The 27,092-nt window shown below is 43.0% G+C and overlaps 2 protein-coding genes across 3 annotated transcripts; both read right to left on the reverse strand.

Moving 5' to 3' along the window:
- Positions 1–303: 303 nt before the first annotated feature.
- Positions 304–25,655, reverse strand: LOC133491043 (histone-lysine N-methyltransferase Smyd1-like). Of its 2 annotated transcripts, XM_061801896.1 has the most exons (12): positions 25,221–25,655; positions 23,353–23,643; positions 16,593–16,737; positions 15,975–16,151; positions 10,990–11,203; positions 10,770–10,900; positions 10,590–10,628; positions 7,929–8,115; positions 7,751–7,843; positions 7,513–7,676; positions 1,108–1,276; positions 304–403 (listed from the first exon to the last, which is right to left on the reverse strand). In XM_061801896.1, the coding sequence occupies exons 1-12, from the start codon at positions 25,510–25,512 to the stop codon at positions 347–349; spliced, it is 1,959 nt and encodes a 652-aa protein (XP_061657880.1). In that variant the 5' UTR covers positions 25,513–25,655; the 3' UTR covers positions 304–346. The 2 variants fall into 2 exon arrangements, with proteins under 2 accessions (XP_061657880.1, XP_061657881.1); XM_061801897.1 differs by lacking the exons at positions 304–403; positions 1,108–1,276; positions 7,513–7,676; ... (5 more) ...; positions 15,975–16,151; positions 16,593–16,737 and adding an exon at positions 18,154–21,536 and having other exon boundaries at positions 25,221–25,626.
- Positions 21,558–23,004, reverse strand: LOC133491045 (uncharacterized). Its single transcript, XM_061801898.1, has 2 exons — positions 22,301–23,004; positions 21,558–22,142 (listed from the first exon to the last, which is right to left on the reverse strand). The coding sequence occupies exons 1-2, from the start codon at positions 22,611–22,613 to the stop codon at positions 21,832–21,834; spliced, it is 624 nt and encodes a 207-aa protein (XP_061657882.1). The 5' UTR covers positions 22,614–23,004; the 3' UTR covers positions 21,558–21,831.
- Positions 25,656–27,092: the final 1,437 nt, after the last annotated feature.

Here is a 27,092-nt window from a genome sequence, read left to right on the forward strand (position 1 = left end):
CATGTCCTGGTAATCCACAAAGATTGAATAAAGCCAACTAAAAAGGGAAAAATAAGGGAAAGAAAAAGTTGAAAGAACTTACTTCAGGCACTGAGTTGGTTTGTATCAAATTTGCAGATTAAAATGATTGTGGAATGGAAAGCTTCAATTCAATGATTTCTTGAGAGTGAGGAAGTGATGACAACACATGCCTAAACTTGAGTTGTATTGTATTGTATTTTATTGTATTGTACTGTACACACCATTGTCACATGTTCAGTTTGCCTATTTCATGTTTTTACATTAGACAATTTGCCATCCAATGGCTAATGTGAGCGACAAACAAGCTGCTTCTTGACAACTCAGCTCAGGGTGACGTCAACTTCTTCCTCTTCAACTCCAACTCAGTCTGCATGCGCATGGACTAAAGGAAGGCAGACAATGTCAAACAATAGAGAATAAGATTGTACAAGAATAAGTCATCATGGCACAAGAGTACAGTGATGCCATCACGGAGAAATTTGTTTTTTTTGGGGGGACGGTGGGGTGGAAAGGTGAGGTGAACCTTAACACAACTGTGTCAGACCATTACCCTCTTTCTTTAGGCACCAAATAAATTGGTGACTTGGCGTTTGTGGTTGTGGAGCAAACACAACTAAAGAGGTAATTTGCACAATCACATAGTGGTATTATATTGACAAAACATTGACTATGTTATTGTTTGTAATGTTTTTTGTTTGTTTTGTTTGGAATTGATGTCCTTGCTACCTCATCCCCACATTATTTTGTTGGTTTGTTTAGTATCGTCTGAAGAGTCGGACTGGACTCTATCCACTGTTACTAAAGCATTTATTCCACTTACAGGAAAAACAGATCAAAAGCAAACTGTAATTCAGCCACTCCGACAATTCAAAGTGGCTAAGGATTTATTTGTCAAAGCTAGACTTTGTTAGACAATTCAACCTGAGACTATGACATTTTCCCCTGGTCCCTACACACCAGGATTAAACATAGTATTATAGAACTCAAGTTATTAACCATGTGGCCTAACATAATAATGATACTTAATAAATTCACTACCCACAAATTCTGTTGTGTAAAACCACCATCACGATCTTAACAGTATACCTCCAAGTCTTTGGTGATTGCATGGTTGGGCCCGTGGGTGACCATGAGAATGCTGTAAGCTTTGCAGATCAGGCTGTGGCCCAGCTCAGTCTTTCCTGACTTCCATTGTATGACACCAGCATGCATGTGGGCCAAGCCCAGTTGGGCATTGTTGTGAGGGTATAACTTCCTGTTGATGGGAAGTTAGAAACACAGTTTATCCATCTTGTTTCTGTCCAGCTGTAATAGAGTCTGTACAATAATCTCTTGTTTTTTGCGGTTAATTGGTACCAGACCCAGCCGTGAAAAGTGAAAAACAGCGAAGTAGGGGTAAATGGCAGGTTTTTTTTTTTTTGCTTCATAGGTCCTTTTCGTCTTGCTGGGGATGCTGCATTATACCCTATTAATCCGGCTTCCCATTACAGTACTGTAACTAATGAATGCTGGCGGTTTTTTTTTTACATCATTGGTCCATGTCGTTGTGCCATGGATGCCGCATTATAAGCTATCAATGTGGCTTCCCGCTACAGTTTTTTTTTAATTATTGTTATTATTTTTTGCTTAATTGATCCAAGTCTTTGCGCCTGGGATAGCTTAGTATGTAGCAATACGGCTTTTTTGGTGGGATTCCAGAAATCCGTGATGCACTGAATCTGCGATAGGTGATCCGTGAAGTAGAGAGGGATTATTATGTATGTATTTCTAATACATATTTTATGTTTACTAAAGAGAAATGATCTGATTGTGACAAATGTAAATCATCACAAAAACCCATTCACACTCTTAATGGATTTATTATCCTGCTTTTTGTCTGCCCGACTTCTGTTGAACTCGTTCGCAAGTTTGCCACTCAAAAAGTCCTTGGGGTGGCTGGTGGGCGCAAATGTCATATGATGATTTTTTTTCCTTCGAATTCTCCCAGGTACAAGTGCCTGCATAAACAGTGCTTGCAAAATTTCAGGATTTTCCAAAGTTGGAAATGGAACAGGAGTACACTAAAATCACAGGTTAGTAGTCTATTACAGTTGTGAGCCATGTAGTTGAAAAGAACACTGCAAACACAAAAGTACACTTACAGTAAATTATAATACAAATTCTGTTGCATTGTACATCTTTCAGTTCTATGCACATCTTCTTTTCCTTTCAGATTGTCCTGTTGAGGGTCACCATAGGATGTCTTCCTTTTCCATGTAAACATATTCCCAACATCCTCCTCTCTGACACCAAATGCCCTCATATCTTCCCTCATGACATCCATTAACTTCTTTGATCTTCCTCTCGCTCATTTGCCCTATTCTAACATACTTCTCTGCCACTCCAGACTTCCACAGTAATTCTCTGTGTACTCTTTGTCATAGGCTTTCCTCTAGAACCACAAAATCACAAAGTAGCTCCTTCTGATCTTCTTTGTACTTTTCCATTAACATCCCCAAGGCAAATAATGCATCTGTGGTATTCTTTCTAGGCATGAAACCATACTGTTCCTCACAGATATTTATTTCTGTCCTAAGTCTAGCCTCAACTACTCTTTCCCATAACTTCATTGTGTGGCTCATCAACTTTATTCCTCTATAGTTCCCACAGCTCTGCAAATTGTTTTTGTTCTTAAAAATGCAGACTAGCACACTTTTCCTCCATTCCTCAGGCATCTTCTCGGCTCCGAGTATTTCGTTGAAAAAGTTGGTCAAAAACTCCACAGCCACCTCTCCAAATTTCTTCCATACCTTAACAGTTATGTCATCAGGACCAACTCCCTTTCCATTTGTCATCCTCTTTAGTGCCTTTCTAACTTCCCCCTTACTACAGGGTTCGCACGCGGCCCTAAAAGTCCCTAAAAACCCCTACATTTTCGAAGGTGCATTTAGGGGCTCCTAAAAGTCCTTAAAATCCGTGAAAACCGGTGAAGTCCCTAAAAAGGCCTTAAATTAAAAAAAATCAAAGGGAGGACCTCTACCGCCAAAATTCTCCCTAAAAAAGAAATTAATCTTTTATGTAAAAAAAATAGCGATCCGTCTGGCATCCAAATCAGCCGGAAATTGTCAACGGAAGTCACCGTGTTGACAACTAGTCGCCATCTTGTCGATATTCCATTGTTTGTTTCCGTGAGTAGGCATTTCACTTCGTCTTCGTTACGACGTAGCGTAGTTCTTTCATCGATCCAACTTGTATCACGGGGAAGTGCATTTTTCAAGAAGCTTGGGTTCAAAGTGAGGAGTTTTGGAGCTGGGTTCATCAAGATCCAAAAGATCGGCACATGTTTTACTGCCATCTGTGCAAGCAGAGTTACCAGCTTGAAAAGATGGGTGTCAAAGCGCTGGAGTCGCACCGGAAAAACAGGAGAGACGCTGATTTGGCGAAGACTCTCTCATCTTCCGTTGGTATTAATCTGTTTCTAAAATATCAAGATAGTGACGCATCAACTTCAGGCAGTGGTACTAGCAGTGCATGCGCACTACGGATCGCAAAAAACCGCTTACTTTCATAACCGTTTTAACCGAACAGCAAAAAAACGATTAACCGGTTTTAAAACCGGTACCATAGTGGTGTTTACATAATTCACCCGCGGGACCTCGAGTTGGGGTGCGGGGTTCCGCATGGACTGTTTTTGTTGTTGCTCTTCCGGAGTGACGAGTTCACACAGTTTCCCCCCGTTATGCGAGTAGTGTTTTGATGTCTCCCAATAAAACAAGTTTTGTTCCTGTGTCCGACACTCCGCCTCTGACTCCTTTTCTCCAGCGCTACACCATCGATCGTTAATTTACTCCGCGGTAAAGGGGTAGTTTGTATACAATATTGACAAACAAGCTTGTTGAATGTGTGAATTTTAACGTTGACATTCTTCTTTCGGACTTTCAGAAAGGGCATGAAAGTATACCGACCGTTTCCTCGATGCCATGTTTGATGTTTCTTTGATTTAACTGAATGTTCTTTTGAGTCCAACTTTACTCTAACAGCGAAACTTACTTACTAACACCAATCGCCCTCACAACATCCATCAACCTTCTCTTTGGTCTTCCTCTCAATCTTTTGCCCGAGAGCTCCATCGTCATCACCATTCTACCAATATAGTCACTCTGTCTCCTCTGGACATATCCAAACCACTGAAGTATGCTCTCTCAAACTTTGTCTCCAAAACCTCTAACTTTGGCAAGCCACATGAGCTGAATTTCCACTGATGCTCAGCAGGTTAACGGTGCTAGGAGCGGAGCGTTGTCAAACCCTGGCCACAACCGATCCAGCATAGGATTCTTTAGATGAAAACTCATGTTTGACAAAGTTATAAGCTAGATGGCCTTCGTGATGCAACCCTCTGCATTAATCCAGGCTTGGGATCAGCCTACAGATTCCACCGGCTCGTGCCCCTCATTGGCCTACATTCATCAGTCACATGCACACACACAGTAAGCAACTTCTGCAAGCCTATTAAGGCTACACCTAGTATACATTTCTATATTCTGTAAATTGTAGCCTCACGACTCCATCAAGTCAAAACGTTTCTGGTATTTAGTGAAAGAAATTGATAAAAGTACTGTACCATGGTAATAAAATCAAACCTGCAATATACTGTCTATACTATACGTCTGTATTCATGTTACTACTGTAAATTAATGCTATGGTAACCAGATGTTACTTGGGGTGTTTTTTCTTCAAAAATCACCAAGGATGCAAAATATCAGGGTTTAATAGATAGAGAGTTGAGCTGTCTTGTCTGTGTTTAATTTGACTGGGTTTGAATTGGAATTGTTCCCATTCTTCATTGGGGTCTTCTGGCTTCTAAAATGCCCTCCACCCTATCAAAAAATGCAAGTCTAGACATGAACATTTGCAATTAAAATAAAAAAAAAAAACATTACTCTAGTGTCCATTGGGGACCCCTGGACACCTACTGGCTCCACCACTACTTATTTTTCATATTTTACTAAATATACTATTGATAACAATAGTGTAGAATTTTAATTTCATCGAATAAAAACATTCTAGTATAAACAAATCACCATTCCAATTTGGTTGAGATGCTGTGCAAAATGTAAATGAAAAACACCATACAATGATTTCCAAAACCTGTTCAACCTATAGTTCTCCCCATTTCCATGTTCTCCCGGAGCCTGCGTGGGTTTTCTTCGGGTACTGCAGTTTCCTCCCACACCTCAAAAACATGTGTTAAGCGGAGAAATTAAATTGTCCTTGGGTGCGATTGTGTGTGTAAATAGTTGCTTGTTTCTCTGCCCTGCGATTGGCTGGCAACTAGTTCAGGGTGTACCCTGTCTCCTGCCCCATAGATAGCTGTGATATTGCATGTTGTTTTTTTGTTCGTTTTTTTTACATCAAGATGCATAGTTTTACATTATTTTTGCAGAAAGTTTTCAATTAAGTAACAAAAAAATCTGAAGAATCATTCAGGAGCCAAAAGAGCCGCCAGCTCTGTTAGTGACCCATTCCATTTCACACCAGTTTTCTAAAAAACACCAAAATTCCCACCATTAGAATATACTGTATGCTGCCATCCAAGCAATGTCCTTTTCAGACATGTGCCTCCTTATTTCAGCACGACAAAGCCAAGCTGCAAGTGTTTCAGCAGGATGGCTTCGTAGGAAAAGTGCAAATACTAGACTGGCCTGCGAGTAGTACAGAACGGTGAAAATGTGTTGTGCACTTTGAAGCACAAAATACAGAGACCCCGGACTATTAAACAGCTTAAGTTTTACATCAAGCAACAAAGAAATTCCACCAACAATGCATCAATAATTACTGTCTGTCATGAGCAAGACCTAGTCACTGCCAAGAGGGCCGTGGCCAGACCACTGCTCTGGGTGGTGCCACCTCTGACCCCTGTCAGAGCTGTCTCGCATTAGGCACTGTAATGAGACCAAACTTTTAAGTTGGAGTTTTGTAACTGGCATTTGTCAGTTCGTTGCATTGCATTTATTGCATATTGGATTCTTTGTTACCGTGTGTTAACTCATAAGTCTAGTGTTGAGCTATATTTGTAACAGCGAGTCTGTGCCCTTTTGTTTATCCACGTCTTGTCAAGTCTTAGTTTGTTAGTCATCGGACCTCGTTTCACGTTGCTGGATCCTGCCTTTAGTTAGTGATTTTGTGCCTCTGCCTTGTTGGACTGCTACATCATGTATGACCCTGTTTCTGGAATAAAACCACTCCAAACACTATGCCATTGTCTGGATGTCCTGCATTTGGGTCTGCCCCCGCAACACTGGCTCATAACAGAACGAACTGGCCAGAACAGGACCCAGCAGGGAATAGACGGCCTCGCCAGCCAGGTCGCCGGGAACGCCATCTGCCTACAGACCCAGCATCTCCTCTCCGGGTGTGCTCCATTAAGTTGTCCTCACCAACCGAGTCATCTGCACCAACCGGGTGGCCTGATTATGTTCCAACCACGACCCGCTCACCAACATTGGATTAAGATTTTTCAGATTATGAGGAAGACCTATATGACCGGCTGCCTGATTCTGACTCGGACAATGAATTAGAATTTTCGCTCCCGGTGATGAGTCTTAATGAGTTTGTTTCGCGGTCCCACGCTTCCAGCTCCCGAGCGCCTTCGCCCTGTGAGTCCAAGTCCTCTTCCTCTAATCCTTTTTTGTGAACCCGTTTCACCATCCATCCGGGTCCTCCGCCTGGCGGCCATAGGAGACACACAAGCAGGGTGCCGCTTTATGCCTCCCGCTGTGCGGCGACCAAGACAAAGCCAATGTCCGTCCACGTCTCGTCGAAGATCGAGGCTCAGCAGATTTCTGCCAACGCTTGACCGATGACCGAGCCAGCGGGCTCCAAGTCAACGATCTTTGAAATTGCAGATTTTATGGACGGGATTCAGCGGCAATTGGACATTCTCGTCCCGGGATGGCCATGGCTGGTACAAGCCCGTGCGTGCTGCGTGACGAGCAAACCGCTGCCGAGCCAAGCCCACGTCGGGGTGGCGACTGACCCGCTGCCAAGCCACGCCCACGTCGTGGTAGCAACACACTCTCTGCTGAGCGATGCTCAAGTTGCAGTGGGGACACACCCGCTGCCGAGCCATGCCAACATCGCGGTGGCAACAGATTTCCTGGCGAACCACGCTCCTTGTCTGGATGTCCTGCATTTGGGTCCGCCCCTGCGCTGCTGGTTCATGACACTGTCCTTAGTTGGCATACACTTATTGAGTGATAAGGTAAACATACCCCTCCCTGCCCCATTGTTTTCAAAACACATTGCAGGCATCAAACTCAAAAATTAGTGACTATTTATGCAACAACCAAAAAGATGACCAGTTTGAATATTAAATATCTTGTTTGTAGTTATTCAATTCAATAACTTTTGAACAGGCTTCCAAATTATTGTATACTGTTTTTATTTAACTTTTACACTACATCTCATCTCATTGGAATTTGGCTTTGTAGTAGATCTGGAGGCATGCCTTACGTGTATCCATCCACCATCCTCTGAGCGTACACCGCAGCCTCGGAGAACAATTGCTGGGATAAAAGTACCTCGGTGGATATACTGAGCACACGCAGTTTGTAGAGGTGAGTGTCAGCCAAGACGCTCTCCTGCTTCTCCAAGCACTCACCACACAACTTTACCACCTAGGAGCAGACACCTGTTCTAACAATGACCAGTGGGCAGGGCCAAATAGAAATAGCGAGAACCAGAAATGTACCTTGTGGAAATCTTTCTCAATATAGCACTTCTCAATCTTTTCCAGACAGTCTTCACTAAAGGTAGTCACCTCCTTCAGTTTCTCAGCAGATGCCTAAGAGGGAAATAAAGTACAAGCATTAAGTGACCCTTCCTGTTTCATCCAATTTCTAGAATCACATTCCACCACCATATCTCACTTTGGGCTCTGCAGCAGCAGTCATCAGATCATCCTTGAAGTGCTGGCTGCAGTGCTCACACGTGCACTCGAATTGGTAGCGTTCCATGAGCTTCTTTTTGCGGACCCCTGACAGGTTGAGGAAGTCAACGTAGCTGATGGTCAGCTCCTGACCCTCAGGGATTTTTCCTAAAGCTCGCAGCTCGATCCTGACAGACAAGACTGGACTTATGTATTATTCAGTTTCAAAGAGTGAAAGTGACAAAAGAGATGTTTAACCCCACTACTTTGTTTCTTACCCCCTCTCGAGTGAGATGCAGTTTTGGTTTGTTACTTAGGTAACATCGCAAGGTGTGGATATGGGGCTTTATTTCACTTGTCACATTTTTTAGTCAATATGAGAATTCCTCCCTATATGAAAATCTACTGTATATGGTAGAGTCGATCCATCAGTCAACTGCCCTGCAAACACTTTTTTCACTTTTGATCAAGGAATCTATTTTCTCTTGCTATTTGAGTTACAGTGCATGCTGCTATGGCAAAATCAGTCATGTCATCACACCTATCGTATCCTAAGATACAGTTGGATAAACATTTTTTTTTATATTGGAGAGGTCCACTGTAGCTGTTATAATTTAACATCCTGAAACAGTCACTGATGATGCAACACCAGGAACAACTGGGGATTCAAAATCATAGTCAAAGATCCTTGAACGTGGTCACGAGGTTTGAACTATTGAACTCTACCACCCCAGCCACATTATTATTATTTTTTTAATCCAGATCTCATCCAGCATAAGAATCCCACACAGCATTTCTTTGTACATTTCTATTCTTCTAATTACAGCTACTCAAGATCACTTCATTAGTTTGATTTTACGATGTCAGTCTTCTGCCTGTCAAAAGGAATTTCAACTCCCACTTCCAAAAGAACTTTGCTCGTGTTACTGGGAAGGTGGGGAATATTGAGTCCGAGTGGACAATGTGCCGCGCCTCCATTGCTGAGGTGACCGACCGGAGCTGTGGCCGTAAGGTAGTCAGTGCCTGTTATGGCGGCAACCCCCGAACACGTTGGTGGACAACAACAGTGAGGGAGGCTGTCAAGCTGAAGAAGGAGTCCTATCAGGCATTTCTGGCCTCTGGAACTCCTGAGGCAGCTGATAGGTACCGCCTGGCCAAGCGGAATGCAGCTTCAGTAGTCACAGAGGCAAAAACCCGGGCGTGGGAGGAGTTCGGTGTGAGCATGGAGAAAGACACTCTCACTGGAGTTGTTCATAGCCGAGTGTGAAGCGGCTGGGACGAGAATCTGCACCTCCAAATCTGAGACCATGGTCCTCAGTCAGAAAAGGGTGACGCACCCTCTACGGGTCGGGGATGAGAACCTGCCCCATGTGGAGGAGTTCAAATATTTTGGGGTCTTGTTCACGAGTGAGGGAAGAATGGAGCGGGGGTTCAGTGAGGAAATTCTGGTCCGCTGTCTGGCGTCTCAGGAGGGGGAAGCAGTGCATCGTCTACACTGTGTATAGTGGGGATGGGGCACCACTGACATCAACTCGGGATGTTTTGAGTCTATGGAGAGAGTACTTAGAAGACCTCAATTTCACCAAAGCGGCTTTCAATGAGGAAGCTGAATCTGGGTTCTCTGAGGTGGGCTCATCTATCTCTGGGGTTAAGGTCACCGAGGTGGTTTAAAAAGTTCCTTGGTGAGAGGGCCCAGACCCCAGGTGGATGAGATTCAGCGAGAATTCCTAAAAGCTCTGGATGTTGTGGGGCTGTCCTGATCAAAACACCTCTGCAACATCACATGGACAACAGGGACACTGCCTGTGGATTGGCAGCCTGGGTGGTGGTCCCCCTTTTTAAGAAGGGAGACCGGAGGATGTTTTCCAACTATAGGGGGATCACACTCCTCAGCCTTTTGGTATGATCTATTCAGGGGTGATGGAGATGATTGTTCGAGTGTGAAGTGGTTGGTATGAGAATCAGCACCTCCAAATCTGACACCATAGTTATCAGTCGGAAAAGGGTGACATTTCCTCTCCGGGTCGGGGATGAGATCCTGCCTCAAGTGGAGAAGTTCAAGTATCTTGTGGTCTTGTCCACAAGTGGGGGGAGAATGGAGTGGTAGATCAACAGACTGATCAGTGCAGCGTCTGCACTGATGTGGACTTTGCATCTGTCTGTTGTGGTAAAGAGGGAGCTAAGTTGAAAGGCAATTTACCAGTCAATCTACGTTCCTACCCTCACCTATGGGCACAAGCTGTGGGTTGGGACCAAAAGAACAAGATCCCGCATACAAGTGGGAGAAATGAGTTTCCTCCACAGGGTGTCCGGGCTTTCACTTAGAGATAGGGTGAGATGCTCTGTCATCTGGGAAGGGCTCAGTGTTGAGCCGCTGCCCCTCTGCATTGAGAGGAGCCAGATGAGGTGGCTAATCCATATGCCTCCCAGACACCTCCCTGGTGAGGTGTTCCGGGCATGTGCCACAGGAAAGACTCCGGACTCTGGGAATAGCCCAGGAGACGCTGGAAAGACTTTGCCTCTCGGAAGGCCTGGGAATGCCTCGGGATCCCTCCAGAAGAGCTGGAAGAAGTGGCTGGGAAAGGGAAGTCTGGGTATCCCTGCTGAAGCTACTTCATGAATGGATGGATGCATTGATTTCATTCAATTATCATACACATACCTCCTCTGAGAATGGAGAGCAGAGCTCACGGCCGTTTGACTGCAAAAGAAAGCAGAAAATTAAACCTTTACATGGGATGGATCAAGCATCATTTATTGATATGATGGAGCCGCCAATCTAAACCTGATACATAATTCCCTGTCCTCAAAGGTTAAGCAAGCGGCAGTAACTGATACATACTTGCCATGGTTGAGGACAGCAAAGCAGTTGGGTGAGCAGTCATGGTTGACCAAAGACAGGTTAGGGAAAAGTCCCACACCAACAGCTTGCAGCCCCTTCTGGTCACTCATTATGAACTCATTACACATAATCTGCAGGGACACACACAAAGAGGAGGCATGTCAAGATGATTGTAATGAAATCAAGTCTAAAACTAACCGATGTAATTTGTCAATGTTACAATGCCAACGATGTGTGAGATGTAGTCGACTGAGTGGTGTATTTTCCCACAAGACCAATATTCCAGGAAGCTCTGGACGTCAGTCTCAAGCTGTTCATGATCCTTCTGTGGTAGGTCAGCCACGTGGTCCTCCAACTGTTCTACTGAGATCAACTGACTGTCTGACACAATGCCTGTGTCCTTGTGAAGGCGCCAGAGCACACGAGCAGCAAGACTGCAGGCAAAATAAAAAGTATGAGAAGAGTTCAATTGTAAAACCATAATAAGCGCTCGTTTCAGTCTTGTATTTAGGCCATCATAGAAAATCAAAGAACCCAGTGTCATCTTGAAGGGACAATAGAATAATGTTGGAGCACATGACGAGCAAAACAGCTCCACTCTGCATAACAAACAATAAACAAATAACTGTACATCTTCATCCCACTGCATCTGGAGAGACTACTGGCAAAGATGACAGAGATGGGGTGCTGGGGTCAAAGTATGTGAAGAACATAATCAAACTCCAAATGTCAGCAATTATTTACTTTTAAGAAACAGTTTTAAAATGATTTCTCATAGATGATTTGGTGACTCTACCAAAGTTGTAAGAACTTGGCTTCGGGATCTCAGTTTAGTGGTTCAAATCATCCATCCATCTATCCATCCATCCATCCATCCATCAATCCATTTTAAACTTTGCTATCCTTTGCTGTGGTCATGGAGGACTGAATCCTATCTCAGCTGATTATTATAGCTATTTGTGAATTTTGATAAAGCTTATTTAAATGTTGAGCCAGAGTAAAAGAGGAATGGTTTGGAATCATAAAATAAACATATCCCCCTAATTTCTAGGGGAAGAGAACTTTGAAACAATAGTACTTTTCCAAACACATAAACCGTATTTATTTGTTGCTGGAATAAACCAGCCCTTGCCTTGCAAACCCATGACTCACTCCACGGTTCTCATGGTATATTAAGCAGTACTCAAGAATGGCTCAGCAGTTTTGTATTCCTCTCGTTTGTGTTTCCAGTGAGGCTAGACCAAAAATAAATGTTGAAAAAAGTTTTTTTTTTTTTTTTTTTACATATATGATTATATCATAAACCTATAATTTGAGGAAAAACCTGCAATTTCCTAGAAACCCGAGATATCCAGGTGTCCCCAAACAGGTCATGAATAAGGAGTATTGATGCAAATGATCCATCACAATGTGGTCATCAAAGATTGGGCATCGGACCAGCTGCGGTCCTAGTTTGAATTGCACTCTGTGCGAGACCCCCTTTGGTGTGCGCACACGCATCTCAATTAAAAGCCCACTGGAGTAGTAGAGTATTTTCCCTAAAATATGTGGAATTATAAATATAGCAGGACTAAAGAATATATCAACAAAATGAAACAAATGGAGAGTTACAAAGTTAAAATCTGACAAATTCCAAATGAAAACAAACAAAAAAAAATAATAATTTTAACTTTCTTTTCTCATGATTTTGCTTTGTTTTATGTTGCCAATTCCCACCTGCTGAATTCCATTTACCATCCTGATATTGAAAATCCTCAAAAATCCTTCAACAATGGCTTTGGAATGACTTTGCTTTTAGTGTTAAGTATTCTCCCGATGGGAAGCGTGTCATAGACCAAACTACAATGGTATGTCACTGAAGATAGCCAATAAAGGCTTTAGCACTACCGCAAACTTTGTGAGGATAGGCAGCTCAGAAAAGAGATGGATGGATTATATTGTATTTACACCAACATCATCGGAATGTGGATATAAGTGCCAAACAGAAACAAAGAACATATGTCCCACAAACTTTAATAGACCTAATTAAACAGCCGGATCAATCAATCGATTCATTTTCTGAGCCACTTATCCTCACAAGGGTTGTAAAAAGTAAAAAGTAATGCTTCAAACAAAATTGCTTGAGTATGTGTTAAAAGTACACAGTGAAATAGTTTCTCAAGTACTGAGTAACTGTGAGTAACTTGATTTATTTAACCATAGCATAAATATCCAAACATCTATTTTCTGAGCCGCTTATCCTCACGAGGGTTGCGGGAGTGCTGGGGCCTATCCTAGCTGTCAATGAGAAGGATGCAGGGTACATCCTGAACTGGTTGCCAGCCAATCACAGGGCACATGGAGAGAGACAACAGTTGCACTCATAATCACACCTCAGGGCAATTTAGATTGTCCAACTAATGTGGCATGTTTTGGAATGTGGGATAAAACAGGAGTGGCCAGAGAAAACCCACGCAGGCACAGAGAGAACATGCAAACTCCACACAGGTTGGGGTAGGTTTGAACACTGGACTTCAGAACTCTGAGGCCAATGCTTTCCAGCTGCTGCCCAGCCTGATTCAAAGAGGCTAAAATAAACTGACCGGGCTAATACTACTTTTATTGCTGTTGACAAGTGACCCTTTTCTAACTCGGGAACATGGCTAGGTTTCATAACATGCTGTGGAATGGACACATGAAACCTATTAATAAGATTCCTTCATCAACCTTGCTGTTGCTCTAACCTCTGACACCTGGACGTGCAGATCTAATTGACCTACACCACTGTATGACTGTGGAACGCGAGATGAAAATTGACGTTTTGCAGAAATACTCTGACAGTCACTTCTGTTGATTTAATCAAAGATCTGACAGACGGCGGAGGTTAGTGTGGCCAAATGTACAGGTCATTCTCAACAATTTAGAATATGGTAGAAAAGTCAATTTATTCAATTTATTTTGACAGGAAAAGCTCAGGAGATGGTTGACATAATGATTAGGAGAAAGGTTGATTTATTGTGCATCCAAGAGAGCAGGTGGAAAGGTAATAAGGCTAGAAGTTTAGGAGCAGGGTTTAAATTACTTTACCATGAGGTAGATGGGAAGAGAAATGGAGTGGGGGTTATTTTAAAGGAAGAGTAAGCAAAGAATGTCTTGGAAGTGAAGAGTATCAGCTCGAGTCATGAGGCTGAAACATGAAATTTAAGGGGTTACGCATAATATGATGAGTGGCTATTCCCCACAGGTAGAATCTGACCTAGAGGTATCATGAGCAAGTGGCATGGGGTAGGACCCAAATGCAGGATTTTGAGGTAGTGACAGAGTCTTCGTGGGAGGTTTAATTTCAGGCTGAGCTCAAAACACAGGTAAGCAGTGGAAAAGGGCAAAAGCACAAAAACGTGGCAAAAGGCAAGGTCCAAAAACCATGAAAGAAGGGTCAGATAACAGCAAGGTGAAAAAAATGGCACATGAACAAAAACAAGACTTGATTAGATGTGGTGGCACAAAAACAATGGGACGTGGAAATGAGGCAAATCACTCATAAGAAGCCCATGTATTCATGCAAAATTCACACACACACACAAAAATCAAACACACAGAACAAATTGGCAAATAGTGACACGACACATGAGGCTAAAATACAGTACATAATTAGCAACAATGAGGCACAGGTGAGAGGATGACGAGCAGCTGCACGCAAGACAGTTGCATGACCACGATCCCTGACCAGAGGTGAAAGACAAATTCTGGAAGGAGCTAGATGAAATAGTGTTGAGCATCCCTGACAAAGAGAGACTCATGATTGGCACAAATAGTAATTGACATGATGGTGAAGAAACTGGTGACGTAGAAGTGATGGGTAAGTTTGGCATTAAGGACGGGAACAATGAGGGAAAATGGTGGAAGACATTGTAAAAAGGACGGAAATAGTTGCGGTGAACACTTTCTTTCAGAAGAGGCATGAACATGGGGTGGCCTCCAAGAGCAGTGGTAGAAGCACGCAGGTGGATTACATCAGGCATCAGAGATCAGCCCTGAGGTCTTCCCTGTTTGCACTGATGATGGAAAGGCTGACAAATGTGTTTACACTGGAATCATTGACATTGTGATCTCCAGTAAAAGCGGGGAGAAGGTAGAGGAACAATGAGAGAGATGGAGGCATGCAATGGAAAGGATAGGAATGAAGATTAGCTGAAGTAAAACAGAATGTATGTCCGTGAATGAGAGAGTGGAAGGGATCGCGAGGGTGGATGACTTCAAATACTTGAGGTTAACAATCCAGAACAATGGTGAGTGTAGTCAGAAAGTGAAAAAAACGGATCCAAGCAGGTTGGAACAGCTGACGGAAGGTGTCTGGTGTGTTATGTGACAGAATAGTTTCTGCTAGGATGAATGGCAACATTTATAAAACAGTGGTGAGACCAGCCATGATGTACACATTAGATTAGAGACAGTGGCACTGAAGTGGCAACAGGAAGCAGAACTAAAGGTGGTAGAAATGAAGATGTCGAGGTTCTCGCTCGGAGTGAGCAGGTTGGATAGGATTAGAAATAAGGACATCCAAGGTTAGCCATTTTCAAGAAAAAGTTAGAGAGAGCAGACTTTGATGGTTTGGACACATCCAAAAGAAATAGAGTAAGTATATTGGTAGAAGTGTGATGAAGATGGACCTGGAAAGAGAGCGAGAGGAAGATAAAGAAGGCTGATGTGGATGTTATGAAGAAGACATGAGGGCAGTTGGTATATTAAAAGAGGATGCAGGGGATAGGTTAACATGGAAAGGGAATAACTCGAAAAGAAAAAAACTAAATTTTAATTTTTAATGAATATTTTTTACATGGTGGTAACTTCAATAAAAAATGAAGAAAAAGGCAAAAAAAAAAAAAAAAAACCTCCTTGTATGGAAAAAATATCTAACCATGACATGTGAGTACTGATTTTAAGCCAACTGTGGATTTTTTGTATTGTTGCACCCTCTTATCTAAGTAGGTTTCAGCAGTTCATGGAGAGAGTTGAAGATCTCTTATCCCAGTAGTTGTCTTTTAAAGATTTTTTTGCATCGTTTTTATTAAAACAATTGATCATTCGAACATTTTAGCATCTGTTTTTGAAGTTGTCCATTTGTGTTTAGCCCTAGTTTAGTTGTGACTGAGTGAAAGGAAAAATGAGTCTTACTTCCAATCCTTCCCACTTTTACCCATCTTAAAGAGAGACTAGATGTCTTACCGAACATTTTCATTCGGTGCCTTGCCAGCCTTCCTAATGGCTGCACACTCATTCTTGTGTTCATCCCAGCATGCAGTCTGGCAGGTGCGGTTGCAGTAGAAGGCAAACTGGCAGTGGGTGCAGCGATGTAGCTTGGCCTGCTGACGGAAGCAGCTGTGACATACCTGCATGAATAGGCTGACAGCGAGCATAATCCTTTAATTTTCATGTCAAGAAGTTGAATCTGAATTTGTTCTCTTAGTATTGTGAAAAGTCATCTGATTTGTCTTCAATGTTTTCAATCGTACTACATATATCACTCACCCAATAAATTAATGGTTAAAGTACAAAAGTAAGGAGAGTGTTTTGGGACCATAAGGCCAATTATTTCTGGAGCGCAACTAGGATTCCAAGGTCACACAACTGACACAACCACATTCAAAGTAAAGTCATGTACAGATGCAAATGACACCTTGTCAGCCACTATATCTCATTTTGCTGGTGTCATGATAGTTGGCCATTTTAGAATTGAGCTCACATCTCAAACAAGACTTGTGGAGGCACCTGCAGTCAAAAAATGTGCTCACTGAAAACTGATGGTTTATTCTGTCTAATAAGAGAATAACAGGATCCCCCTACCTGTCAAAGACCACAGCAGCAAAGCTGGCCTCTGCAAAGACCACCTCCCCTGTGCTGAGGTCTCTGCCGGCTCTTAGGCCGCGACCTTTTTGCCCAACGTCAAAAAGCTCGACAGTCTCCATGTTCCCCACGGTCATTGTGTGGGCTGAACAAAACAAAAAATGAGGAAGATATGATGAAAACAGTCGCAGACCGTGGTACAAGCAGTAGGCTAGAAAAGCTACAGGGAAGTGCTAGGTTCTCAGGGAATTCTCAGACATGTTTAGGGGTGCTGGCTCCTTGGACCGACCCCTGCCATAGCCAAAAATACATTCTCCACCTCTAAGGGGTGCACCATGTCCCAAGTGTGAGAAGGAAGACTATCAGGGGGAGGTGAGAGGGTCTGTAGTGCCAAGGTGGGAGTCGTTCACGTGTTGGGTTGCCTCCCCTTATGGTATTTTTGCCTCTGGCAGCTGTTGCCTTCCATCGGAGGCACATGACAGACGAAAGAGACACTCAGACTTGTTTTGATTTCAGGTGGGGGAAACAGTAGCAGGACAACAGTAGACAAAAGTTTGATGGATAGAAGGTGACGTTGGCCATACTTTTATGTATTTTGACATGATACGTTTTACAGGATTACTGATAGTCTTATAGTGCAGTCCTACACCAAGTATACAGATCTAGATCAGGGAGACTGCACTGCAGCATCAAGAATACACTCAGAATTATCATTCTCTATGAACCATTGAGTGGCCTGCTCGTACTAACTAAAGCTGCCATTGCTGTTCATCAGTAATATTGGACTTTCTCAGGGCCAAGATCTCCTCCACTGTGATTTTGAACAAATGACACAATCAGGAGTATGTCCACAGCCCCCTCCTCCTCACCCCCTTCACTCATTTCAGGTCCCCTATTCTCCACAGCAACACCATCATAAAATTTGACCAAGGGCAGTGAGGGTGATGATAATGTACCTTGAACTAAAATCCAAGCAAAGTCAGCATTTCACGCTCCTCAATGATGGAGAGGAGCTAGAGGGTGGAGAGCTTCAGGTTTCTTGTGATCCTTGCTCGCCTGGTTCACAAACTGGGGAAGCAACAACCAAGACCTCTTCCTCGGGAACCACGTGATCTTCCTGAGAAGTACCTATTGCTCTATGGTGTGGTGTGGTTCAGCTGCTCTACAGCAGAGAACAGGTGGGCAGGCCAGTGACTGTGACCAGACTATATCTACTATCTATGTATATATCTACTATATATCAGAGCATATCCATTAGTGAAAGACTCCAGTGGGAAGACCCCAATCTCACTGGTCACATCCTTAACTAGTGCCCTTGGTAGATGTTCCAGGAAAAAAATGAAACAGAAGCAGCATACACCCACAGTAACTGAGGACAATTACTATACCCCACACCCCCAATGACAACTCAAAACTAAAAATATACAAGTCCGTAAAAACAGTGGTGCTACGGTATAATATTTACTGTCATTTTTATTTTATTTACATTCCTATTCCAATGCCCACATTATACTCATAACGACATTAATGTAATCCATCCATCCATCCATCCATTTTCTTAGCTGCTTATCCTCACAAGGGTCGCAGGGAGTGCTGGAGCCTAACCCGGTTGTCAACAGGCAGGAGGCGGGGTACACCCTGAACTGGTTGTCAGCAAATCGCAGGGCACATCAAGACTAACAGCCACACTCACAATCACACCTAGGACCAGTTTGGAGTGTCCAATTAATGTTGCATGTTTTCAGGATGTGGGAGGAGTGCCTGGAGAAAACCCACACAGGAACAGGGAGAACATGCAAACTCCACACAGGTGGGTCCGGGTTTGAAACCGGGACCTCAGAACCGTGAGGGCACCACTTTCCATCTGATTCACCGTGCCGCCACATTAATGTAATATTTCAGTCAATATAAATGCACATCTGTTTTTGCTCTCATTTTGAATTAGCTGAACTAAACAAACTAAGACAATTTTTTGTTCCAGGCCATGTAGTTATGGTTACCATGAATAAACATGCCTGCATTTATGTGCATGAATAATCACAGCAACACTGAAAACAAATACCGATACTATGTTTACGATTGTTTGCCTCGAGCAGTGCAAGACATCTCCTTTGCCTTCAGGTTGGTGATTGTGGGTTGTGGAATGTTGGGCCACTCTTCTTCAATGGCTGTGTTAAGTTGCTGGACATTGGTAGAAAGTGTAACTGTGATGTAGGTTGATCCAGAACATTCCTAACATGCTCAATGGGTGGCTGAATGTCACAACCAGGGGAGTGTAGTAATACATTACATTTACTTAAGTCACATTTTGGACAAATTGTACAGGATCAGGGAAGTTTGAATGCAACATACATTTTATTTTTACGTATTTCTGTTTAGAAAACTCTTTAAGAAACAACAACAACAATTGGTCAAGCAGTGTAGTCATATGTTTTGCCAAACTTGAATATTTCAGGGTGGCACGATGGAGCAGCTGGAAAGCGTTGGCCTCACAGTTCTCAGTTCACTCCCTGTGTGGAGTTTGCATGTTCTCCCCATTACTGCATGGGTTTTGCAGCTGCAAATAAGTATTTGAACACCTGTCTATCAGCTGTTAGTCAGCCTTTACAAGTCCACCTCCACTCCATGTATTATCCTGAATCAGATGCACCTGTGTGAGGTCGTTAGCTGCAGATAGACAGCTGTCCACCCCATACAATCAGTCAGACTCAAACGTGTAACATGGCCAAGACCAAAGAGCTCTCCAAAGACACCAGAGACAAAATTGTAAAACTCCACACGGCTGGAAAGGGCTACGGAAAAATTCCCAAGCAGCTTGGTGAAAAAAGGTCCACTGTTAGAACAACCGTTAGAAAATGGAAGAAGCTAAACATGACGGTCAATCTCAGTCGGAGTGGAGCCACATGCAAGATATCACCTCGTGGGGTCTCAATGATCCTTAGAAAGGTGAGGAATCAGCCCAGGACTACACGACAGGACTTGGTCAATGACCTAAAAAGATCAAGGACCACCATTTCCAAGGTGACTGTTGGTAATACACTAGGACGTTGTGGTTTGAAATCATGCATGGCATGGAAGTTTCCCCTGCTTAAACTAGGAAATGTCAAGGCCCGTCTTAAGTTTGCCAATGACCATTTGGATGATGCAGAGAAGTCATGGGAGAAGGTTTTGTGGTCAGACAAGACCAAAATGGAACTTTTTGGTCATAATTCCACAAACCGTGTTTGGAGGAAGACAAATGATGAGTTCCATCCCAAGAACACCATCGCTACTGTGAAGCATGGGGGTGGTAGCATCATGCTTTGGGGATGTTTTTCTGTACATGGGACAGGACGACTGCACTGTACAAAGGAGAGGATGACCACGGCCATGTATTGCGAGATTTTGGGGAACAACCTCTTTCCCTCAGTCAGAGCATTGAAGATGCACACAAATAAATTGTTTAAAAAAATCATGCAGTTATTTCTGGATTTTTCCTTTTAGATTATCTCTCTCACAGTGGACATGCACCTACAGTGAAGAAAATAAGTATTTGAACACCCTGCTATATTGCACGTTCTCCCACTTAAAAATCATGGAGGGGTCTGAAATTTTCATTGTGGGTGCATGTCTACTGTAAGAGAGAATCTAAAAAGAAAAATCCTGAAATCCCAAATGTATGATTTTTTTAATGAATTATTTGTGTGATACAGCTGCAAATAATCATTTTAACATCTGTCTATCAGCTCCAATTATGTATGGAGAGAAATTAAGTTCCAAACATATTTGTAATGCAGACTGCCATGAGTGCAAGGGCACTGGAAAAAAAAGCTGCAATATGGGTGGAACAGCTGGTTAAGAGTTCCTGCATCACAGTTCTGAGGAGCAGGGTTAAAATCCCAGATCCGCCAGTGTGGAAATTGCAGGTTCTCCCTGTGCCTGCGTGGGTTTTCTCTGGGCACTGCTGTCTATTCCCACATCCCGAAAATGATACGTTAATTGGAGACTCTAAATTGCGTGTAGATTTGAGTCTGGGAACCGTTCCAGCACTCCGACGACACTTGTGAGGATAAATTGCTCAGATAATTGCTGGATCGTTAAGAATAATCTAGAAAGGGAAAGATAATGAGTGGGAAATGGTCTGTGGACATTAATCTGTAAAACCATTGGTCTTTATCATGGTGAACAAGAGATAACAAAAGGAAAAAAAATTAATAATTTTATAGATTTAGTAATATTAGTACAGTACTCAGATTTCTTACTATTTCCTGAATTGTACAGAAAAATGATACAGACAACAACACAAGGAAAATCTCAAATGCAGTAAGACTTTGGTCCGTTTTTCAGTTAGGTTAAAAATGCACGCAGGTGAAGATATAGGAAATGTTTTCATATTTTTCAATCCCTAAATACGGTATAGAACTACATAGAATTTTCTTACATTTTGATCAGAAGTGAACTTAATCTTAATCTACACCATCAAACTAAAATTACCATGACACATTTAAGGCCACAAAATCAATTGCATTCTCATAAAGAGTTACAATAAAAGCCCATAAAATATATTTAGTATGCCGACAGTTTCTTTTCAGAATCATTGATTAAAAAGTTTCATCAAACTACTGTTAAAAAATAGCTCTTCACCGTACCGTTAATTTAACACAAAATAAATGCAACTTCAACTACAGATACAAGAGTAACAAAGGAAGCACTTGAACAATCGAGGCCAAACTCTACGACTGAAAGTGTGCTGTGCTATGATATATTTTGGGGTCTAGACGTCATAGAAGTCAACGTGATCTCCTGAAGTGTATTTGTCTTCGAGCAGTAGCTTCATCATCTTAGTACAGGAAGCTTCACATGTAAGCAGCTGGCCTTCATCAAACATGTCTGAAAACGCCTTCCTTAAGCTCGATTCCCCAGTTTTGGTCCTGGCGACTAACTGCATGTCTGTGTCCAAAGGACCTGGTTAAATGCAAAAAAAAAAAAAAAGAGAGAATATGTTTAAAAATCCTTTAAAAATGATTTCGGAGGTTTCCAAATACATTCGACATTGTGAAAGATAACTGCTCAAAACATACAAAGACAGAACTGTATCCATCCATTTTCTAAGCCATTTATCATCACAAGGGTCACAGGAGTGCTGCGAATGGTGGACTACACCCTGAACTGGTCGCGAGTCCATCCATCCATCTTCTACCGCTTACTCGGGTTAAGTTGCAGGGGCTTTAGCAGGGATGCCCAGTTTTCCCCAGCCACTTCATCCAGCTCTTCCAGGTAGGTCCCGAGGTGTTCCCAGCCCAGGCGAGAGATGTAGTCTCTCCAGTGTAAACTGGGTCGTCCCTGGGTGTCGACACTGCACCGATCCACTTGTCGAATTCCCGCGCCATTCTTCCCTCATTTGTGATCTCCTCCCCGACCTGGAGAAGGCGTACCAACCTTGCCAACTGAGGACCACGGTCTCATATTTGGAGGTGCTGATTTTCATCCTCGCCACTTCACACTCTGCTGCGAACTGCTCTAGTGAACGTTGAGGATCACGACTTGATGACGCCAACAAAACATCATCATCTGCAAAAAGCAAAGCTGCTTAACTGAGGCCACAAAACGGACCCCACTCTATGCCTCAGCTACACCTAGAGATTCTGTCCATAAAAGTTCTGAACAGAATCGGGAAGGAGGGCAGCCTTGGCAGAGTCTGACTCTCACTGGAAACAAGTCCGACTTACTGCCAGCAATGCGGACCAAACTTTGACACTGGTCGTACAGGGACCAAAGACCCCGGATCAGGGGGTTCGGTATGCCATACTCCCGAAGAACCCCCCACAAGACTCCCCGAGGGACACAGTCGAACACCTTCTCCAGGTCCACAAAACACATGTAGACTGTTTGGGCAAACTCCCAAGCACCCTTGAGGACCCTGCCGAGGGTGTAGAACTGGTCCATTGTTCCACGGCCAAGACGAAAACTCCATTGCTCCTCCTGAATTAGAGTTTCAACTTCCCGACAGATCCTCCTCTCCAGCACCACTGAAAAGACCATATCAAGGAGGCTGAGGAGTGTGATCGCCCTGTAGTTGAACACATTCTCTGTTCCTCTTTCTTAAAAAGGATGACCACTACGCCAGTCTTCCAATCCAAACGCACTGTCCCTGATGTCCATGCGATGATGGAGGGGGGTGTCAACCAGGACGGCCCCACAACATCCAGAGCCTTTAAGAACTCTGGGATAATCTCTTCCACCCCCAAGGCTTTGTCACAGAGGAGCTTTTTAACCACCTCAGTGACTTCAACCCCATAGATAGAAGAGCCCGCCTCAGAGAACCCAGACTCTGTTCCCTCATGGGAAGGCATGCCAGTGGAATTGATGAGGTCTTTGAAGTATTCTCCCCATGACTAATTCTCTGCGCTTTAACTTTCTTTTCTATAGTAGTTGTTAGGTTTATCACCTAATTTGCTGGAATAGATGCACAAATAACGGACAAGAAGTCTTCTTTCTTCTGATCAGGAGAAGGTGTTTGGAGCCTGTAACTGGCCTGTCTCTCACATCCTCCTGATCAGAAGAAAGACCACTTCTTGTCTGTTATTTGTGCATCTCAAATGTATTTCTCCCCTTAAAACATACAAACGACTGTTACTTAAAACATGGCTTGTAAGGTTTTGTGATGACAACAGTTTGACCCCAAAACAAACAAAAAAATTACATCCAAGAAATGAGAATGAAGCTATTTAACCATGCGAAAAGAGATACATACTGTATATGAATGTAAACAACCCCCCACCTGGAGCATAGTTGAGCACACGCAGGTCTGGTTCCTCTTCAGCCAGAACCTTGAACATCATATCTCTGGCTGCCTTTCCAGTACAGTACAGCACCCAAGAGCGGAATGGCTTCACGGCGCACAGTGAGGAGATGTTTACCACACAGCGGCGCATACCTAACTGCTTTGGAAAGGCCTGCAGCACACTGGCAGTAAGGCACAGAGCAGAGGTTATGTTCAAAGAAAGATATGAGTCCACTTCGGCCATGTTGGTGAAGCCTTTGGAGAAACGGGACACATCACCTAGAGAGGCTGAGAAGACAGAATTGCTACAATGAATATTTAACTTGGTAACCAGATGGTTAAAAGATAATCCATATATCAACCTTATATGCAAACACCAAAGGCATGAAAAAGATAACTATATATTATATAAAGTGAGGAAAAAACGTATTTGAACACCCTGTGATTTCATAGGTTCTCCCACTTTGAAATCATTGGTCTGAAGTTTTCATCTCAGGTGCATGTCCACTGTGATCATCATAATCAAAAAATATATATAAATCTGGAAATCACAATGTAAGATTTCTTAAAATAATTTATTTGTATATTTGGTGTTCAACCACAAAGTCTGCTTCTCCCCTTTCCTACCAGAAGATACAAGTGCTTTTCTGCCTACCTCTCTGATTGATCACCTTGGCTGTTGTAGTTCAGTCTTCTGGGAGCTCATCCTATCTATCGAGAGCCAGTCTCACCTCTTTCTGAAAGGGCGCACAACATTTTGCCTTTATCAGCTTCCACCACTTGGTTCTCTGCTTTACCTTTGTCTTCTTAATCTTCCTACACACCACCATCTTATGCTATCGAGTAACACTGTCCCCTACCACTACTTTACAGTCAGTAATCTCCCTCAGATTACATTGAACAAAATGAAATCCACCTGCGTGCTTCTACCTCCGTTCTTGTACGTCACCCTATGTTCCTGCCTCCTCTGGGAAAAAAGTGTTCATTACTGCCATTTCCTTCCTTTTTGGAAAGTCCATTATTATCTGTCCCTCAAAATTCCTTTCCTGGACACTGTACTTAGCCATGATTTCTTCATCGCCTGTTTTCTTCATTAACATGTCCATTACAATTTGCACTAATCCCAATTCTCTCTTTGTCTGGGATGCTCAGAACTACTTAATCTAGTTCCTTCCAGAATTTCATTTTCATGGTCACTTCTTCTTACCTGTGGGGAATAGCTGTCCTTTAATCACATTATACATCACCTCTTCAATTTCAGGTTTCAGCCTCATCACTCAATCTGATATCCTTTACACCTCCAAGACATTCTCAACCTGCTCTTCCTTTACAATAAACCCTACCACATCTCTCTTCCCATCTACTCCATGTTAAAATTAAAATTAACTTTAAGCTTTACTTACCTTTCCACATGCTCTCTTAGATGCAGAATATATCAACCTTTCTCCAAATCATCATGTCAACCAACAAACCCTTAAGATTAATTTCCTGTCGTAGTCCAAAAATTCAACGTCTCTACACTCAGTTGTAAACTCTGTGCATTCCTCTTCTTCTGTCGACGAATCCCCTTTCCTCCTCTTCTTTGCATTGGACCAGAAGGAGCTGAATTTAGACCAACGCCCTGCAGGTTAACAGTGACGGGAGTGGAAGTTGTTAACCTGGGGCACGAGACCGATCCGTATGGGATTTTTTGATGAACGGTCATATTTGTTTTGCAAAGTTTTAAGCCCGATGCCGTCCCTGACGCAACCCTCTGCATTTAACCGGTTTTGGGACCGGCCTACAGATTGCAATGGCTTGTGCATATGACTACTCATTTGACATATGACGTATGAGACCATATGTCGCCTGAGAACAAATCTTACCAGCGTTATTGACGAGAATGACATGTTCTATGTCCCCCGAGAAAGCTTCTTTTGCGGTTCGGACGACGCTCTCCAATGCCTCCATCTGGGACAGATCTGCCATCACGCACCGAACCTCCAGGTCCGATTCGGCCAGCTCTGTTTGCAGAGCCCGCAGCTCGTTTCCGGATCGGGCTACCAGTACGAACACCGATCTAGGCTTCACCAGCCGGGCCATCTCCTTCGCAACAGCCCGGCCAAAGCCTCTGGAAGCCCCTGTGATGATGCACAAAGCTCGGCCAAGATGCTCCATTCTCTCTGCAGTAGCGCAACAGAGAAGTTAGTAGAACTAAACGATTACTCCTGGCTGTCAGTCTCTACTTCTTTTGTTTAATAGGCGTGGCTCGCGCACACTTGTTACTCTATTGCCATCTCTCGGTTTCACGTCGCATTTTCCAACATCACGTGAAGTAAAAAACTTATGTTCACGCAATTTCTTCAACAGAAAGGCTGTTCAAGGGGAGCATCAGAGGAATAGGGATTTATTTTATTTTGTTTTTACATCTACCTATAACTGCCTTGTCTATGAACAGCGTAGCCACTGTGAAAATAGCCACCATTAGGTTTAATTTAAGGTTTGCAAAAACCATGTGTAACTAGCAGAGGTGGCAAAAATACTCACACTGTACTTCAATTTGTGTTGGCAAATTGACGAAAATGTGCAGGCCCTCGCTTGTTATTTACATGACCTCGTGTTGACACACAGGTTTTGGGGAAAAGGAAAAATACCTAGTTGGAGATTTTATTCCACACAAAAAAAGAAAGAAAGGAAAAAAATGTCCAGAGTAATTTTTTTGTGTAGTAACATTAAATAATGGTTCACTTATCAGTCTCAGAACTAATGATAATATACAAATAATTATGTTAGTATGAAGTTGATCATGGATATTGAGTTGGACCATATTGACATTATACTGACAATGTATATCATGAAATAACGATCGTTGTACTTACAAAACACTGTGGGGTAGAGATGTTTTCTGTAAGACTTCAAGTGAGTGGTAGCAGCACAATTGATCAAACATTCTAAATTAAAACGCATGATATTTACCATTAGTGAATAGATATTGGGAAGTCAGCATCTTGAGGGCACAGTGGTGCAGCTGTAGCGCATCAGCCTCACAGTTGTGAGGACTGGGGTTCAAATCCCTGCCCCACCTCTGTGGAGTTTGTATATTCTCCCCATGTCTGCGTGGGTTTTCTCCTTGCACTCCAGTTTCCTCCCACATCCCAAAACCATGCAACATTATTTGAACACTCTAAATTGCCCCAGGGTGTGATTGTGATTACGGCTGTTGTCTTGTCTCCATGTGCCCTGCGATTGGCTGACAACCAGTTCAGGATGTACCCTGCCTCCTGCCCAATAACTGTTGGGATTAGCTCCAGCACTCCCGCGACCCTCGTGAGGATAAGCGGCTCAGAAAATGGATGTTTGGTTATTTCTGCTATGGTTAAATAAATCAAGTTACTCACAGTTACTCAGGAGTTGAGAAATTATTTCACTTTGTACTTTTTACACATACTCAAGCAATTTTTTTGGAGCACTACTTTTTACTTTTACTTAAGTGAAATTATTGTGACGTAACAGTACTGTTACTTGACTCACTGTATGGTTACTCTCACCACCATTGGAGAGGACATCCTCTATTCCTACTCTTATGTTTAACCAAAATTTTTGCTCATCAGATTAGCCATCATCATCTTTGTTTGACTGGTCTTTTGTATTTTTGCGTTGCTGCTGGTCATGGCCCTGCAGAACTCCGATGCACACGTAACATCAGCAACAAGAGCTGATCCACTAGTACATCAAGTATTCATTAGGAAATGCGCTGA

The sequence above is a fragment of the Syngnathoides biaculeatus genome, chromosome 17 (genome assembly GCF_019802595.1).
Source record: "Syngnathoides biaculeatus isolate LvHL_M chromosome 17, ASM1980259v1, whole genome shotgun sequence".
NCBI lineage: Eukaryota > Metazoa > Chordata > Actinopteri > Syngnathiformes > Syngnathidae > Syngnathoides > Syngnathoides biaculeatus.

Coding starts and splice junctions, on each gene's coding strand:
- LOC133491045 (XM_061801898.1), bottom strand. CDS start 22,613: ATGGTCTTTTCAGTGGTGCTGGAGAGGAGGATCTGTCGGGAAGTTGAA. Junction 22,143..22,300: donor TTTGGTCCGCATTGCTGGCA/GTAAGTCGGACT, acceptor TGCTTTTTGCAG/ATGATGATGTTTTGTTGGCG.
- LOC133491043 (XM_061801896.1), bottom strand. CDS start 25,512: ATGGAGCATCTTGGCCGAGCTTTGTGCATCATCACAGGGGCTTCCAGA. Junction 23,644..25,220: donor CATTCTCGTCAATAACGCTG/GTAAGATTTGTT, acceptor CTGTCTTCTCAG/CCTCTCTAGGTGATGTGTCC. Junction 7,844..7,928: donor CTGCTGCTGCAGAGCCCAAA/GTGAGATATGGT, acceptor TTTCCCTCTTAG/GCATCTGCTGAGAAACTGAA.